The following is a 19,259-nucleotide window of genomic DNA, read 5'->3' on the forward strand; positions in this document are numbered from 1 at the left end:
GGGTTTACGCAGACTCCCGAGGGGCTTCAGGCACCAACAGCTGCACATTATTTATTACTAAGTCTAATATTTCAATGAAACAAGCAAAAAGCCTTGCGTATATAACGACAACGCATTTTGTTTGATAAATAGTATAATATTGTATTTATTTATTTATTTATTGGTTTATTTAACAGGGACAGTGCGCATGAATAAACATTGCTTTGAATGCACCAGAGTTAGCCAAGAGGCTATTTTTCATCTGTGGTCCCTGGACATTTGTTACAAAGTCACTCTAAAAGCAGAATATATGATTAAAATTACAAAGTTATTGATATAATTTACATGCATTCAGCATGCAGAACAGAAAAAAGAAGAAAAGAGAATATTAATGTTGATTAAAACATTCAGAATATATGAATGATGTTTATATATGCGTTTTTATAAATATTTAATGTTTTTTAAACAAACAATAAGATGTATTTTACTGTATTAAATTAGTATGACTCACCACAAGGTGGCGCTCCAAGATAATTAAAACAGGCAACAGGCCAAATCCTTCACTGCCTGTATCCTCTAATTACTGTAAGTAAAAATAGTCATACTACAACATGAAATACTTAATTACAAGTACAGTCCTGCATTAAAAATCATACTTAAGTACTATCAGCAAAATGTACTATGTGGGTATTAAAGGTACTTATTATTTGACATGCAGTGAACCCTGAGCTTTAGGGGCCTCTGAGTGTTTGGACCCCCAGAGCATTGCTCATTATGCATACTGATGCACATGTAAGCAGCAATGTAATGTAGCCGTTGACAAGGAGCTACTTTTAACTATTCGACATACGGTCATGTACTGTATTATATTTAATGAGATGACCGCATGTTTTGTATGTAAAAATGAATCTGTAAAGTAACTATAGTTGTCAGATGCATGTGTTGGAATAAGAAGTACTATTAGTAGTACTTTAGTAGTAATATTTCCCTCTGACATGTAGATAAGAAGTAGTACTATATAAGCATAAAGTACCTTGAAATTGTAATCAAATACAGTATGTACTCTTTCATGATTTCCACAAACAACATCACATGAACGTTTCTTTTATTGGAAACATATTTGTTTTGAGAAGCTTTGAGAATAATAATTTGTTTTTAATACTGTCTGAAAAGCTTATCAAACATGTTATCTTCATTTTCAAAGGTTATAATCAAGATTATCTTCATTCAATCCTTTTGACACATTTACACACAAAAGATTTTACATCACACATAAAATATGAAATTACAAGGCATAGAATGGTTAGCTTCACAGAGTGTGGCTGAAGTTTACGAAATAAATAAAATATATTATCCGTCACATTGTCCTCCCCTCAATCCTCACACCGTCGGCTGGCACGATGGGCATATTGATATGTTCTAAACGTCTGAAACTGGAGTACCAGCATTGAGTCACTCGCTCCTGTCACTGCACTAAATCAGCTGAGTACCATTTTCGTCATAACTATTTATAATGCGTTACCCCAGCCTGGGTAGACAGACATCTTATATTTGATCTTTACATATGAACTCATACAGGACTTTGTAAACATCAAGCTGTTTGACCTTTGTATGAAAATTTAAATCAGAAATTCCAGTTTCTTTTTATTGAATCTTATTAATCATTGCGTATGCTCTTTTCTACAGAAGCGTTTATGTCCAAAGAAGAAATATTTTTGCACCGTGAGAAAGAGCTGTACTTTCTCATGGGGTGAATGGTGATCATGACTGTGTTACTAAATAGACTCATGTGGAGGACCGTCCTGTTGAAGCCTCGTGTGCCAAGTTTGTGAGGGTTGAATGCCTTTGTATTTGGAGGGGGGGGGGGCAGAAAACTGGACACAAGTTGTTAGCCCACATTGTAAGAACACAATGACTTTTGCATTAACAAAACTGTCAAAACAATGAAGACAGATAGACTTCCTTATAGTTAACCCTACACAAATCCCTTTCACTTGCATTCAAAACACATGTAATGCTTCACTGAGTTCCACAGTTTCATAAAAGGCGCTATGAGAAGTTAAAGCAGCGTCCTCATGTTGGGAGGACCCATAAAACATACAAAAGGCATGAATTTTAATCAAGTGTTTGCCTATTTCATATAACTTTTCCTTTCAAAAGTTTTAGTACAGCAAGGTTGTTTGTCTTCTTTACATAAAGAGAGGACTTGTTCCCCCATTTGCAGGCCGAGCTGCAGACTCCCACATTCAGTAAGACTGCAGTCAGCTGTCAAGCTGAACCCACACACGTCATCTTACAGAACGGGTCAGATATGACCTCAATTGACCCATAAAACAAAGCTTTCTTTGCCCCCATTTTATCTCTCATGGCGTGGCAAAAAGAGCAGTGAGATGATTCAGTTTTCCACATGATGACAACACTCAACACTCTACTCTGATATATCAAATTATTTGTTTATAAACATAAGATAATCAACATTACAAGCTACATCACCAACACATATTACATTCTAATTTATTATTCAGACAAAAAACAAAAATCTCACCAACATCCAAAAAGGCAGCATTAAGTTTCACTTTGGAAAGAGAGATATGATGATGATGATGATGATGATGATGATGATGACGATGACACATATTTCTGTTATATTCTTTAATTTGACAGCAGTCCAAGAACCAAGTGAACCCATAAAAAATGTATCTATTCTTATGCTAACACAGTTTTGAGTTCTTTTTTCTCGATTTACCATCAAGTTTTTGTTATAAGCTAAAACAGGAAGACAAAATTTGGCCCTATGATTTCTATTCTTTTATGGCTAAACTTCACACGTTTGTATGTCTCTTTTCAAACCCATGCGATCTAGTTTCACTTGGATCTCAGAGTGCTCTCATGCCAAAGATCCGACTGCACATCACAGCAACAAAGCAGGAGTTAACCGATGAGTTTCGAGCTGGTATTTTACAAACAAAAAAGTCCCTAAATGCTGGTGAAAATTGCACCATAAACAAATATCATATACAAAGCTTCATGACAGCTTCCTGCGTTCCCACAGGAGTAAAACACCCGAGTGGTAACACTGTTTATAACACTTCAGGGAGCAGTTTAAATGAGAAGATAATGGGCTTTGCAGATCTTCGAGCAAACGAGGCCGATGCCTTCATGGAGGTCCACTGGAGAATAAAGACACAACAACTGAGATGGAAAAAAAGTGCTGGCTAATTCAAATTTAAAGTAACAGTGAATGCTCCAATACTGTAAAATTGTCTCCAGATTCAGGTTGATGTGCAGCCCTCTTCCCTCTGGTTGCAGTCACACTCCAGACATTGATGTGTTTGAAGCTATTAAAATTATTTTAAAGTGGTCAGGCCGCATGTTTTGAAACCTCTCCAGCTGTTTGCATCTGCCTAAAGACTGATGGACCTTCACTTATGCTGCCACAGGTTGCGTTACAGCATCTGAAAGCCCTCTGTAGTCAGTATAAAGACCAGGCACACTGGTGACGTCGCTTAAAGTGGCCAAAACAAAGCAGCGCTGCTGTTGCATTCTTCTTCTGCAACATTTTGGTGCATACTGTACATTTGCCCGACTCCAAAATGGGCTACAAAAAACTTAAGCAACTCTAGAGGTTTCTAGAATAAGCAGCATTGACTTGGAGCAGCTATGTGCAGCGTTGCATAGCTAGGTTCCATTTAGGAGTACATAGTCCCCAATGATAGCATCATATGTCCATCAACAGGCTTCAGTTCCTCATTCCAGGATGTCAGTTTCAAATGGGACCAGATGGTAGTAGGAAAGGTTGGTCACATACGCTTCTGTTTCCTCGTCACACACGTCTGCTTCCATTGGCAAAAACTCTGTTCCATCCTCATACCTGGCAACAAAAACATACATTACTCCAAGGACGGGGTGGACCTGTCTAATTTAGGAATCAAAAGTGTGACGCATTTGATTTAAAGCCATGTGTTGATTGTCTGCATCAACCCATAGAGAGTTCATTTGCTAGTACAAAGTTAGAGCATGGCAGTAAAAATGTCAGCTATTTAAGAGTGATGTTAAGTGTTGATTTGTGTGAAGCACCAAGAGGAATGTGTTCCTCTTTTGCTTCCTACACACACCCAAGGAAGGAAGAGGTGCACAGACACATTTCCTGTGGGGGTGGAGGGTCACATTCAAAGTGAGTCCCACACTCACCAAAACACTTACTGTACACTCAAGGGCAAACATGGAAATCCTTATATTTGTGGGAAAACAAGCAGGTCATTTGTGTTAACACTGCAAGCAGTTTGCTCGCTCGTGGCATGATGTCGGAATCAATCTTACAGAGTAATCTGTGAAAAAGCCAATATGACAAAGACTGGGGCAAGACAGAGACAGAAACTGAGAAGTGGTCTTAATACTCACGTATGTTCCACAGAGTCGGTGGATGAGGGTCTCTCTTTTTCTTCAGGGAGACTGTGATCAAACACGATGGTTTCAGTATTGGCCAGACAGAATCCATTGGACCGCATGATTTCTAAAAGGTACAGAGTGCAGTTTGTTAAGTCATCATGACATTAGAGATGTCGACAGCGGCTCCATCTTTGTGTAAACTAGAATACTAGACATGTACCCGATATCTTGATTGGACTCTGAAAGCACGGCTGGATTCTGTGGACTTTGTCATTCCTCAGCACCTGGTCCAGCGGCGATCGCTCAAAGAAAGTCAACATCACCTCTGACCTGGAATACTGTGGAATCAGGTTTTTAGTCATTTAGCCTGCATAGCTGTAAGTTTCCAAACATCTGCCCTTTACTACCAAGCAAAAGGTATCAGTGAATATGCTAATAAAGTACAGATATAAGATTATTTGAAGGGTAATAGTTGAAGGACTGACCTTGCACGGCATGTTGATGGCATTCTTCAATAGTCTTTCCACCTCGTTCAATTTCTCTTCAATGTCGTTCGCCTCTTTGATTTTTACAAGCCCTGAAACAAATAAATATGAACATCTGAAATCATCAGCTCTACTGTGAGGATTTAAAGATATTTTTCAAAACACACAGAATTAAATGAGACACACCTGTGCAAATTAATTAGATTCAATACAACAGTTGAACAATGAATCTATCTCCGTGAAGCCTATAATATGTTGTTACAGCGGCAGAGAGGTCTAGGTTTCAACTGTATGGTATTTTTGTTATGCTGTAGTATTTTTCTGATGTCTAATGTTTTTTCCAACCCTCAAACCTATCACAATATAATAAAATACAACCCACTCATCCCCCCCTGGTGCCCCCATTTCAAAAGGTGACCTTTGGATGCCTCTGCGGTAGATAAAACGTGATATAGTGGCCCAATGTGCAAGAAAACATATATGCTGACCTACATGCTAGGAAAGGTTTTGTTTCACCATATATAAATCTCAATTTTCTGCACACTGGGGCTCCACCGCATGCAGCTGGTGCCCCTTTTATTTTTTTCTCCCCTGCCCCTAAGATCTCCACCACTGCAATACAACAGTATTAATAACTACAGCCTTGAGAATAACATAAAAAACATTTTCAAATATATAAACAATCAACACTGAACAAATCCAATGTAAAAAGAAACTGTCCCACAATCAAAATGTTCAGAGTGACTATTTCTGTGCTTGTGCGATAAAAAAGGGCAGCTGCTACGACCTTTACTGCCATCAGACTGTTATCTGTCCAAAAGTCAGGACACAAAAAGCCAGACAAGTCTGACTTTATCCCTGTTCTTGAAAAAGGTTGCCACGAACGCAAGTGAAAAGGTAGCAGTCTGTTTAACACAATAACCTTTATATTAACAATGTCCCCTGATATTTACCCAAAGTAGGAGGAGAAAAGAAATAGACTACTTGTCATTGTGTTCAGAACAAGAACACAGTATAAACTGATGCTGTGAAACTGCCGGTGTAAGCGCAAACATTTGTACAACAGCAGTAATAACAGAGGAAAGTAATAACAGTGGTAGACAGAAAAGCTACAGAGCAGTGTCTGTGATAACATGTTAGTCCTGCATAAAACTAGGAATGTAATTTAAGAAGTAGAGGGAGTGTAAAATCAGCACTTTTAGCAACACACGGCTGCCGCCCATGTGAGTGAGCCGTCAGCAAAGCATCATTTACTGCCATGCTGACAAAGGGATGTGGTGAGGAGAGACTGCAGCCACACTGATGAGGCTCTGTCTGATGTAAGTGGACAAAACGCAGTCACACGGCGGTTACTGTTACATGGAAGCACTGAGTAAGAGAGCCTAAAGCAACACTATGCACAGTCACAGTCTCATCCATTTCTAATGGCCATCAGTGATGACATCATACCCAGGGGGATGTGAAGAGTGATTGGGCAGTTAAATCATCACCAGGAACCAAGTGAGCCTCCCACCCGGTCTGAACCTCATACTGCCTTCGGATCATGTTCTTTTGTTTAGTCCCTTTAAGACCTGTCCGCCAGTTTTCTCTGTAACAAATCATACATTCTTTAAGGCTCATACGGATATATTGCGTTGTTTTGTCATAATCGAACAGCTATGGGTCTGTTTTTAATACAGATATTTATGTAGTGATGCTTTAGAAAGTTTAGAGCCAATATTTATATTTACAGACATAATAAGCAGTGAGTGTAAAATATAATGTACAGTAAATGAAGGCTGCAAACTGAAAGTTGTTCAGACTGTTTTCATGTAGCTTTGGTCAAGAAAGACACTTAAACACTTAAAACTCCAGTCCAGAATATTGGAAACCATTACATTAGTGGAATCCATGTCTTTATAGTGTATGCTATTTTGTGAATTGGTTGCTTCTCGTGGTTGGTTTGGAGATTTGGTACCAAAGACAGAGCCCTGACAAGCTTCAAGTCAGTATCAGTTAAGAGCAGTTAACATCTTAAACAGAAACAAAACCTTTTCTCCGCAGAGACTTTAAACCGCACCCAGTCTTGTTAGTTGATATCCTTGTAAACAGATTTATATCCTGCCAAGCTATGAACCAAGTGCAAACAAGTGCACATTAAACAGGGTGGATAAGGAAGAAGACGATCATCACAAGTCCTCTCAGCCCCATAAAAAGCTGTTTTCTCCACATACTGATAGTTTGGTCATGGAGTGGAACATCCAGAGGAAACTTGTCTGGGACACACAGACTTGCAAGAGAAGTTATATGCTGCCATAAGCAGACATTATCAATTTTAAACAATATTTCTGGGCATACCGAAAGTTCAAAGGTCACCATGATTTGTGTAAGGATGCATGATTTTTACTGCATAAACTAGCAGGCTGTGTAGAGTACCAAGATACAACAGGCCTGTTTGATGTGTAAAAAGAGAAGTATGTGGTTATTTTTGCAACAGCTTGGTGGTAGTTACACAATACACCTCTCCAATTAGAGACTGTTGTGGATGACAGATGCTGGTTACAATCAGATATTAACCTTTACTCACTACTGCGATCAGAATAAATACTTATACTGTGCAATCAGACCATGTCTACAGATAGAAAAGAGTACATTATGAAAAACAGTGATTAAAAGGGGTTTGGGTGATTTTGGAGAGGTTAATGTGGGTCGCCGCCATCAATTAAAGTGTCACAAAATGCACAAAACTCGGGTGTGCACTGCTAACTTGCATCAAAATTGCAGTACACCACTGGATTGCCTGTGGCACTCCTCCTACCCTCCTACTTCACCTCTCCTCCCTCTGAGGCACGCGGCAAATCACCAGTTTCATCCCCAAAAACAATGAAACATTCATCTGTGCGTATATTTCATCTCAGATTTGCTATGTTTGCTATAATTACAGGGTTGTCCACTGGGAAATGTCTCCAAAGACACTGACACAAAGTGTAGCTATGTTTTATACCTACCAGGGTCCCTAAGTGAATTTCCTCCAATTTCCTGTGAAAGAGTTTATTTCCTGTATGGGCTTCCTGGCAACTTCTGTCCTTGTATTAAAAGTGATTATTCAACATTCAGCATCAGTCATTCAGCCCCCAGTAAGTCTAATTGTCCTCTTCAAATAATCCTGCTGTGAAATTATTTTAGCCAGGAGCCAGCTTTTGGTTGTTTCTTTATGGCCTTCACTCTTAATTATTTCCTTTTTCGGAAGATCAGCTGAAGTGAGTATTTATCTGCCTAGTGCAACAAATTAGTAAACAATAACAGTAATTACACAGATTCATAAAAAGTTAGTGTTTGTGCCCACCTTATCATTTTTGTAATTGCACACTAAAGTCAGCCGTCTGTTAGCTCTGTGGCAGTATGCCATGTTGACGAGCCACTTCACCTATTAGCTGAAATAACAAAGTAGAAGTGGGAACTCGAGCGTGTCCAAGTTATCCTCACTCACATAATCTAAACAGTCATCAGATGTTGTAAGCACCAGCTATTTCACAGCTATCCTCTGCACAGATCTGATAAGCACATGTTAGCAGCCTGAACCCTTTATCATCTAACCACTAATGCACCGCAGTTTCGTCAACATGTTATTTCTGGACGCCTCAGTCAACATCAAACCACAGTAAGAATCCACGTCCATAAGAAGGTGTATGGTACACACATTTCTTGTTCCCCGGTGAGTACAAGTACCAGTACAAACTCAAAGCTCTTTAACCTTACACAGAGTTTAAAGGATCAGTTCGACATTTTGGGAAAAACAAATATTCACTGTCTTGCTGAGAATTAGAGGAGAAGATTGATGCCACTCTCATTTCCGTTCACTAAATGTAAGGCTACAGCCAGTTAGCTTAGCTTAGCATAAAACCTACACTTTTTTACACGGTTTTTGCACTGGTTTGCCTGGGCACAGTAACTTCCTGGAGTGTTAAATTATAATATGTTGTTTTTACATGTCGGTTTTTGTACAGATTGAACAAAAATTGTTAATTAGTGAGCATTAGAGGTGCTGGTAGATGTATTTTGTTACTTTCGGGCACAGCCAGGCTAGCTGTTTCCCCCTGTTTCCAATCTTTATGCTAAGCTAAGCTAACCAGCTGTTGGCTGTACTGTATGTTTATTTTAAACAGCTAACTTTCAGCAAGAAAGTGAATAAGCTTATTTCCCGCTAAGTGTCAAACTATTCCTGTAACACTGGAACTAATTCAGAACAGCACAAAAATATGCTTCAAAGAAGGTATCCGTTTATACTCTCAACCTGACAGCCAATCAGAACGGAGAATTTTCAGTGGCCATAATATAAAAGTGAGTTGTACGTCTATAAATGTAATGCATCTATTTCAGTCCATAATGTGTACACTACCAAAAAACATGATCACTCCATTGAAACGTGTGTAATATAACACTATGACAACCAACTGAAATGATGATTCATCAGAGTTCAAGAGTAAACTAGTATTTCTTATGAAGGGAGTAGTGAATGAGTGTAAGAGGGAGTGATTTCGAACACAGCCTGCGTCGACGTGCCTCTGTGGAATGTGAGCTATCACTTCCTGTCTGTGTTCATTCTGGGGTCACATGTAAAGGTAAGTGTTATGGGGCCTTCGAAAACCAGAAGGACTAAATATGGGAAGTCCACTCCTCTCCCTCTCTCTCATCATGACATCAGTCTGAAAGCTCTGCACGCCTTCCTTGTTGCCTAGGCGCAGCACAGAAACAGGAAAACATGAGCAGAGCCAGAAACTGGAGCAAAGTGGACTGAGAAAGGCCAGAGCGACATGTTTTCTTGGGGACTTTCAATCTGAGCGGCAATTAGAAGGGATGCAAATGAAATACTGAACGGAGGCAGGAATGAAGGAAAGGCCATTAGGGGAATGTTATTAACCCTGTGGGCTTGCTATGCATCAATGAATTTGTCAAACCAGCTTGAGTCAGTAACACTGTCTGCTTCAGGGATGATATCACAGCTCTATTTATCTTTCAGCTGTAATCAGAATATGAAGGGCGACGGACAGCCAAAAAAGAAGTGAAAAGTGAGTCATGAGATCTGAAAATGTCTCTTCCCAAAATGCACTGCACACTGCACTGGCAGTGGCAAAGCAGTGAGCTGTCAACAACCCCGTCAGCTATTTCAGTGCATGGACAGGAAGCAAAGCTTTCCAGTCGCCACTAAAGGGATGTTTCCAAAACATTCGCATAGGCTCAGTGGGTAGGCACAAAAGGGAAGTGCCAAGAAGACTGTGTGGGGAGATCATACACACAGAACAAGCTGGGAGCTCTGCCAAACCTGTTGGCAGTGCCACAGCACCACAGTGTCAAAGACCCAAACCCTGAGGGGGCCATAGGTTTGGGCTACATATACCCTCTACAAAGCCCTGCCTACAACTTTGCTCTACTTTTACCAGATGGTACTAGCAGAAGATGTCACAACACCTTTTCAATTAAGTTATTTTTTTGTATTTTCTGAATTCATGTTTTATTTATCAAAGTGAAACCATGTCAGATTTATCAGGCATCTTATCCTTCTGAAGAAAACCAATTTTTAAATGTGATACCTCTGAAATCCTTTTGTCACATTCACGCAGAATGAATCTTTCACATTGTCCCTGTCCTGTGAAAAACATGTATCTCCAAAATGTCAACTTTTTACTAGCACACAAATAAAATCCTTCAGTTTATCTAAAAAAAAAAAATCCAAAATCACCTAATTTGGAGATACGTGTTTTTATTGGATATTATTTTATTGGATGTGTTACTGATGACTGTGGCGTCGTGTTAAATGTCCACGTTTTAGCCTGATGCTGGGACAGCTGGATAGATGTCACAGCCCTACTCTGCAAAGTTGAAAATTCCCCCTGTGCTTGTTTTGGTTCACTCCCACACCAACGATCTGTATTAGATAACAGGAATACATCTGCCATTGCCTTTGATCAAATTACTGCCCAGAAAATGTCCACATGGAAGTCAGTGCTGCTGCTTTTAGTGTTTTCCCATGAATCCAACTTTTAGGCCATTAAGAGGAGCGAGCAGACCTTACAGCCTTAATTAGCTCCCAAATATTGACAAGGGTTGGAAACATGCTGTCAGCATGTTGGTCTTGTGGTCTACAGGCTATGTGATAGGTCTGCTAATGTGGACTTTGTTAAATATTAACATGTCCAAACAAAAGCATGTAAGTCTAGGCTATGTTCAGATTAGCCCCAGACCCTTTATTGATTATGTTTATGATGTTTTCCTTCTTTTATTTTACTGCCCTGAATTTAAATAAATCAAAAATCATCTTAATACTAGTTAAACCCTGGTGCCTAATAGTGCCATCTAAAGCTGAGGTATCTGGAAAGAAATGCCCTTATGGTTCTCAGTTGTACATTTAGAAATGTTTTAAGCTGGTTAGGTAACAGGGTCTGACTGTCATCCTCAAAAATGCAAAGAAAAATAAACTTTCCCAAAAGCACAAAACAGCAGTTATTGTGCTGTCTGAGGCAAAATGTAAACAGGAATATCACTTGGTGGGAGTTTCCCTGTGCAGGCACATGAAAGGTTTTCCACCCCATATCCACTACTGGGGAAACTTCCCTGGTCTGGTAGTGCCAGAGATGCAAAACCTAAACTTTCAAACAGGCCCAAACAGTGATCAGTAATGATGTAGTGGCTGTACTGAGGTGCATTCATGTTGCAGCAAAGCGGAGAAGGATTTGAATGACGAGCAGAAACTATAAGTTCAATAATCATTCAGAAACTTAATCTACAACCATTTTGATATTTACGTTATTTAAGTCGTCTTTCATTAAACAAAAATGCCAAATATTTGCAAGCCCCTAGTTGCAGCCCTTGAAAAAATAGTGCAGATGAAGAGAAAGTTGAGGGGGGCCCCAGCAACCTCCTGTGCATATGGCCCCACAATTTGAAGCTAAGCCCCTGAGCAGAATTTAACCCTTAAAAATGTATATTAAATAGTTATATTGTTTGTGATACCTGTTGTTGTATTAAAAGCTCTATATTCACTTCCTGCCATATAACTATCACATTCGGCTATTTCCCATCAGACCAACCTTCTATCAGTGGAGACTTGGAGAGGTCTCTTCTGTCCTCAGGAAAGGACTCGACCAGTCTTTTAAACAGCCGCCCCAGATCGGAATAACTCCGATGTAAGTATAAAATGTTCCTGTCAGACCACTCTGTCCTTATCTCGAAAAACTCCTCTTCCTCTCCCCGCTGGCTGATGATGAGCCTCCGGATCCCGTTGACCCAGCAGTCCCGGACAAACATGTTGACCAGCGACGTGCCTTCAAACACAGCCGATGCCATCCCTCAAGACGTCAGTCCAGCATGCTGGGGCGGGTCGGCCGGCAGCCACAGAAATTAGTCAATTTAAAATTGTGGCAAACAAGGACGACAACAAAAAAAACTTGGGTAACTTTTTCGGTCAGTGTGCTCTGAGCGCTCTCACAGCAGCTGTGCGTGAACAGGAGGAGGATGACTTGCTCTGCGCATCACAGGCGTGATCTCAAACGTGGCATGATTTGAGAAAAAAAAAGAAAACAGACTTTAGAGTCAAAGATACCGCCCCCGGTAATATCGATTATTTTTCTTTACGTCGAAAAGATTTTTTTTTTAAAGTCCAAAGAGTACGTGTCTCGGAGTGAAGTCCCTCCTCCAGTCCGCCGTTAGTTTCCTAAATCCAGCATATTTCACTTCACACTGTCTGGATCAGCAGTTGCTCTTCTTTCAGCGCAGTTTCCTCCCCTCTCCTCCCTCCCTCCCTCCCTCCTTCCTTCCTCCCTCCTTGACAACAGGGTATTATTATGCAAAGAATGTAAAAGGGCTGCAAAGACAAAACTGTCCATCTCCTTATTTATAATCAGGAGAAACAGCTTATTTTCCTCTTTTTTTTCTTTACTCAAATAGCGTTTATTAACCTCGGATTTGATGGCATTGCAACATCTGTCCTTAAATCTGCACACTTGATCTTGAAATTAGATGTTTGCAAATAACCACAGGACAAGAAAATCTAGGTCCAACAACTCAAATCCAGCAGTTCTTTTCCATCTAAGGAGCATTAAGGTTTGCCTTATGCAAGATTCTCCATTTCTGGCCTCACATAACTTAGAAAATACCAGTATTTTAGCCAATATTTAGATGCGCTGCAGCCTATCATTTGTCTCCTCTCAGGGTGACCAAAAAAGGAGCTGATTTTCTCTGCATTGCTCAATTAAGCAGCACACTAATGTTTGAGTGTAGAGGCAGAGACCAGTAAAAGAGCTTTACAGGAAGTCATGGCAGAGTCAAGTAATGACGATTCAGCTGTAATTAACTACTGTACTGTGGGGAAAGGACTGTCTGCAAACTGTTCTGGTAAAAGCATTTCATAACAGTGCAGTTCAGGAAATAGCATGTTAATTGCAAGTAAAAGCGAGCTGTAAAACAATCCTTACTGGACAGACACGCAAATGCACATAAATCTGTGCAGAAAACTGAAAGTTGGACTGTTGGGATCAGAGAAAGCCATCCTGCTGTAATGTGCACATTACATTTTATGAGACAGAGCAGATGGTTGCCGCAAAAGTCTGCATTCATGCGCCCCTTTTGAGCTCGCAATAGCACTTTTGTGAGTGTTTCAGTCTCACTATTGCAAATGTAAAGGACTCCAAACAAGGTGATGCAGCCAGTCCGGAAAATATAAAGTTTCAATTTGCCACATTTAAACTGTCCAAAGAGGTCTCCTGAACATGTGACAGTTTCATATTCAGCTGTTCAGTACCTTGTTGCCAGCAAGAAGACATTAGATGGCTGCCTGCATTTAGAAGATGTTACTACAGTCTAGAAAATAGGGAAATATATAAATAAATATAGGAAATATTCTTAGACTTGGTCAGGGATTCCTGTTTCTCTGGAAGTTCCACATCATCAACCACAGACATGTCATGTTATTTCCCTCTAATTTTCTCTTATTGTTTCATTGACAAGTTGTCTACAAATGCAAAACACTTACTGAAAGGGTTTTTCATATGAATTAGAGTGGAAACCAGATTCAGTCATCATAATAATTAGCGAATATCCTCAAAATGTATTTAAAATGCAGCGTCTCCGGCATGTTTTGATGCCCCTTTTCTTATAATAGTGACTGGTATTCAAAATGGAGATGAGACAAATTGTGTGATGAATGAACAAAATCTTGTTGGCTGAAGTAACATGCATGACTAATACTCAACATACGTTTCAAACTGGCTATCAGTGTGTCATTATCATAGCTGAAATGATACAGTGGGAAGACAATGACGTGATGCACTGTAATAATAAAGTAGCTCCGACCAGCACTGAAGGTTTGGGGCTCTGATTATGCTGAGTTTGACCTCAGTGACTAACATCAGACTGACTTCCAGAGCGAGAATCAAAAGAGAGATCTTGGCAGCCACGTTGACCTTCCAAAATGTGACATTCTTTGGACTTGAATGAATAAAAATGAAAGTCTGCCAACTTTTAGTGTCTATTTAAATTAGGTACAGATTCTCTGCCATTCAGCTCCAAGGTTTAATTGAACAAAAGATGTTTGTGCTTTCAAAGAAGCTTTGCATCTGAAAGGTTTCAAGTTGCAAAGTCAAACTAAGGTAAAGCAAAAGAAGACTCCACAGCTAAGCTAACAGCTTCTGAAGTAAATGCTAACATTAGCATGCTAATATACGGGCAATAACAATGTTGACATGCTGATGTTTAGCGGGTATAATGTTTACCAGGGTTAACATCTTAGTTTAGCATGTTAGCATGCTAACATTTGCTTATTAGCACAAAACACAAATTATTAATAGCTTCTTTACAATGATTTGTTTTTTGTCATTAGCTTTGCAACTATTTGATCATAACCACAATGCTGGACAAACTAAAATGTTGGCCTGATGATGGTGCTAGATGAAAAGTCAGGGTGTCACCAAAGTCAGGATCTATCCTCAAAACATATTTCATTCTGGACCAAAGTGGTGGACCGACAGACCGCTGAAACTTTTAAGTGTTAAAAAACAAAGGAGCATGTCCTGTTGTGAAATAATCAGTTTCTTACCGACAATATAGATTGATTTGAAGTGTGGAGATGCCGTATGCTGCACATTTCATTTTAAGCATGAATGATTAGAGAATGATTGCATTACACAGAGAAACCGCCTCGGTATTATCGGAAAACCCCTTCTCCCCCTGCGTAATAATAGGATCTGTCTGTTTCGAACAGGGCTTCAATCTGTGGTTTGGCCACATTTACAGCGTCAGCACATTCTGTGTCAATACCCCCATTCCAGTATAATTCCTCTGAAAGAGTAAACTTTAAATGGAAAAATGTACTTTTGCCCAGTCATCCTTAAAAGCGTCCTCAGGCAGAATTCTAAACACATTTGTCTCTCATTACAACAGAGCTGATGCCGAAACTCTGTGGAGGAAAGTAAGCGAGTAAGAGGAATTGTTCAGCGTTGGTTTGTTTGATGTGAGACTGATGTGTCACCAGATAGTTTGTTTGTGTGGGCTCAAATGTCCTCACAGGATTGAAAGATATGAAAAAACAATCCTCTAAATTGAGGAGGCATTTTGCCGCTCTGCACTTTTAATGGACTAATTTAGGATTAGCAACTGGATTTAGGTTTAAAATAAGAATTTGGATTTGTCTTAGGTTAGCATACGGATTAGTTTAGGATCAAGGATTGTATATGACTACGTTTATAAGGGATGAAGTTATGGGAAGAACGTGGAGGGTTACACATCCGAGACCTTACAACATTTAACTTGTGAATGTGTTTATTTGAGAAGAAACATTGAAAGCAAAGCTATTAGTATAAGTAGTTGACAATCTGTGTTTCTGAATATATAAAACTTGAGGTCTTTATATCTCTATCACAGATCCTCCTCTACTGGGATGAATTCTGACTCTTGATCTAAGGGAGTTCTGATTAAGACAGCCCTCATTACCCAGTATTACGATGGAGCAGCATAGTATGTTTTAATGGCACCAAGTCTTGGTAGTAACGTTTCCTCAAAATTAAAACACATCATACGTTACATGAGTTCCAGCTTATGATGGATGTTTACCTTGTAACCCGGGTGGTGGACCTACAGCATAGTTAAAGGCTGACGTTTGGGGCCGTGATTATCACCCATGTAGGATTTTACACCCATGTTTAATTATGCAGCTGAGAGGAGGAAAATTAGGGCTTCTGCATCTCCTGTTTTCTCATTAGTCACTCCAAACTGCCACACCCTGGACCTGCGGGGATGGTGTTAACACAGATGTCTCAAATAAAGCTCCAAATGATGGCCCAGTCGGCTCCAAATTAAAAGAACTTCTGTATATTTCTACATTAAAATCACCTGCGATGACAACAGAGAAATGATCGCCAGTTTCAAAGTCACTCTGTTGCAGTTTCTCACAAGCCATGACAATGTGAACCTGCTTCCTCATCCCTTCCCTTGAAGCAAACATAAATTTCAACCTCTGACAAGGCCGTATGCTTAGGTCGTACTCCCAAACCTACTTCCTTGCCCTTGTAAATCCTATGCCAGCCCCTATTCTCTCAGAAAATTAGAAATCAGCAAGGAACAGAAAAGAAAGAAAAACATAAAGATGGACACATCTGTCAGGGAACAAAGAACATCTGCGTTGATGGAAGCAGGCGTTCCCGTTTCATTGAGAAGCATTGTGAGCTGCGGCAGAGCTTCACTCGGAGGAAGTCATTCTGGGCCATAACTCTGTCCTCGTCCACAACAGCAGACAAAACCCAATGAAGAGTGCAGGGGCTGAGGTGACAGTGGGTTAGCGAACTGCCTGAGTGTTTTTAACAGGCTCTATAATGGACTGTGGTTGTCTTCACTGCGCATCTGTTGGACCTCATGTTTTATAGCCCCATCCTTATTGTGTCTCCAGTGAAGCTTGGAGAGCAGAGGCTATAAGAGTCAAGGCAGACCTAACGTCTGCTTGCTTTATTTCCTCTCCGTGGAAATCCAAGTTCCAGCTACAAAAGTCATAAATCAGATCTGTGGTTTTGGGGCATCAGGAAATTCATGTTGTTGGCTCTGTGAATGTTGTTCCATCAGTAATGTTATCACAGTTTTTGCTGCACAAACTGACATGAAATGATGATTTTATGGTTGTGTAGGATGTTTCTAGACTGTGGAAAATGACAAAGGGTAATGCAACACAAATGTAACCCCTTGAACTTTTGAATTTATCCCTTCATTTTCCATTTCTTCTGTTTAGAAAAACATTTTCCACATTACAGAAAGTAATGTGATCTATATGAGTATGAGTATATATATACATGTTTATATGCTGCTTATGGTGAATTAAATATACAAGTTTTTTGCTATGGCTCCACCATTATATCACATGGAAATATTCTAGATTCTAGATGCCCCTAACCCTCAGCCTGACATACGGGACACATTCCTCATTGTAAATTAAAGTTTTTAAACACAAGTTTTGTGTGTTCAAATGCTTTACAAAAAAATGAGTTTGTAAAGAAAGTTTCAACAGTTAAGAATTTCAGGACATTCTGGGTTATCTTAGCTTAGCATAAATACTGGAAACAGCTAGCCTGTTCAAAGGTAACAAAATCCACCTAACTGCACCTCTAAAGCTCAATAATTAACAAGCTATATCCTGTTTGTTTAATCAAGACAAAAGTCTAAATGAAAAAACGTAAAGTTCATGGTTTTACGGGGGATTATGTGCCAGACTTCTTGGTTGGGAGCAGTCACTTCTTGGCTAGCTGTGTCCCCCTGTCTTTATGCTAAGCTAAGCGCATACTTGCACAGAGTGGTATTGATCTTCTCATGTAACTCTCGGCAAGAAAGTGAGTATTTCCCAAAATGTCGAACTTCTCCTTTAAGGTCTATGACTTTCAGAGTAGACTACTGTAAACCACGTTCAAAGTCATGTATTTGATGTATTGTTTTTTGTTGTTTACTAAGTTAATAGCAATAGAAAAGCATATATTATACAAACAAAAGCTTCATCTTTACAAAGTGATCATGCAACATTATGAATCATAAACCACATGACACACAGTAAGTCAGTGTCTCCTCCAGACTGCACAGCAGCACACAACATTAACCATATTGTGTAGGTCCATGATTTACTGGCCACACTGCGACAGAGGTCTCAACTAATGGAATATCTAATGTCTCCATGACCGACACTTTAATATGTGCTGAGGCCTCCAGCTTGCAACTTTACCTTATAAATCTGAGGTACACTGTACAGCAGAAGGCCCTGACTGTGAGTTACAGCCTTTAGACCTTCTGTGTATACTGTGCACACATATTTATATCAGAGGGGCTCAAGCAACAACCAGAGTCCCATTACATTTTTATACACTTTTTATATAAATTACTTTATAATGTGATTTTTTAATGTTTAGTTCAGCCCACACTAAGCAAGATGTCATTAAAACACATGATGATGATGATAACACCAGCAGGACTGTCATCTGCCAAAAGCTGTTGTCCCATCTGCCAAGATGTCAACATTAATGCTGTTATATCTACACGCCTCCATTACTTTCACACTGCTGTGAATAAGCAACCACAGGTGCCTCACAATAACATGATTTACTGCTTCATATAAAACTGTCAAGTGTGGATAATAACCGTCCCGTGAATGCTCCAGCATCCTTGAATGCCATGTGATGTCACTGAGCTGCGTTAGAAGCAACTGCTCAGTTGCTTTAGTTTTCTGCAACTTTTTGCGTTTCAGCATAATGTCTCAGATCTGTCTGATTATGTTTTCAATTTTCTTTTTTGCACATGTACGTCTTATCAGTACTAGAGTAGAGTTTCATAAGGCAGAATTCTTCTGTGGAAGGTATGTTCCCAAATGAGCTGCTGATCTTGTCAGAATCAGAATCAGAATCAGAATCAGAAACTGTTTATTGCCAAGTAACATACATTACAAGGAATTTGCTGTGGTCTGAAGGTGCTATTGTTTTGATAACAAATAAGTAGAATATAAAAGCTAAAATAAGAATAAGAATAAAAATAAAAATAAAAAAAAAATAAGATAAGATAAATAACAACAGTGCAGTGACCAGAATAAAGTAAAGTGTCCAGATAAAGTGTCCAGTAGGGGGTGGGTGCGTTAATGTAACGCAGTGGGGACAGGGGTGATGTACGTTAATATAACGTATAGCTTGTGTTTGTGTTCTGGGGGGGGGTCAGTGAGAGTTTGTCAGGTTGACTGCAGAGGGGAAGAAACTGTTTTTGTGGCGGGAGGTTTTGGTCCTGATGGACCGCAGCCTCCTGCCAGAGGGGAGGGGGTCGAACAGATGGTGTCCGGGGTGGGAGGGGTCGGCAGCGATCTTCCCTGCTCTCCTCAGGGTCCTGGAGGAGTACAGGTCCTGAAGAGATGGAAGGTTGCAG

At 39.8% G+C, this 19,259-nt stretch overlaps 1 protein-coding gene across 1 annotated transcript; it reads right to left on the reverse strand.

Annotated features, from left to right (window-relative positions):
- Window positions 1-1,077: 1,077 nt before the first annotated feature.
- On the reverse strand, window positions 1,078-12,242 carry pxdc1b (PX domain containing 1b). Its single transcript, XM_070928048.1, has 5 exons — window positions 11,921-12,242; window positions 4,854-4,945; window positions 4,589-4,706; window positions 4,381-4,492; window positions 1,078-3,850 (listed from the first exon to the last, which is right to left on the reverse strand). Exons 1-5 carry the CDS (start codon window positions 12,174-12,176, stop codon window positions 3,727-3,729), a joined length of 702 nt encoding a protein of 233 aa, XP_070784149.1. The 5' UTR covers window positions 12,177-12,242; the 3' UTR covers window positions 1,078-3,726.
- Window positions 12,243-19,259: the final 7,017 nt, after the last annotated feature.

Source organism: Enoplosus armatus, chromosome 21, assembly GCF_043641665.1.
Source record: "Enoplosus armatus isolate fEnoArm2 chromosome 21, fEnoArm2.hap1, whole genome shotgun sequence".
Taxonomy (NCBI): domain Eukaryota; kingdom Metazoa; phylum Chordata; class Actinopteri; order Centrarchiformes; family Enoplosidae; genus Enoplosus; species Enoplosus armatus.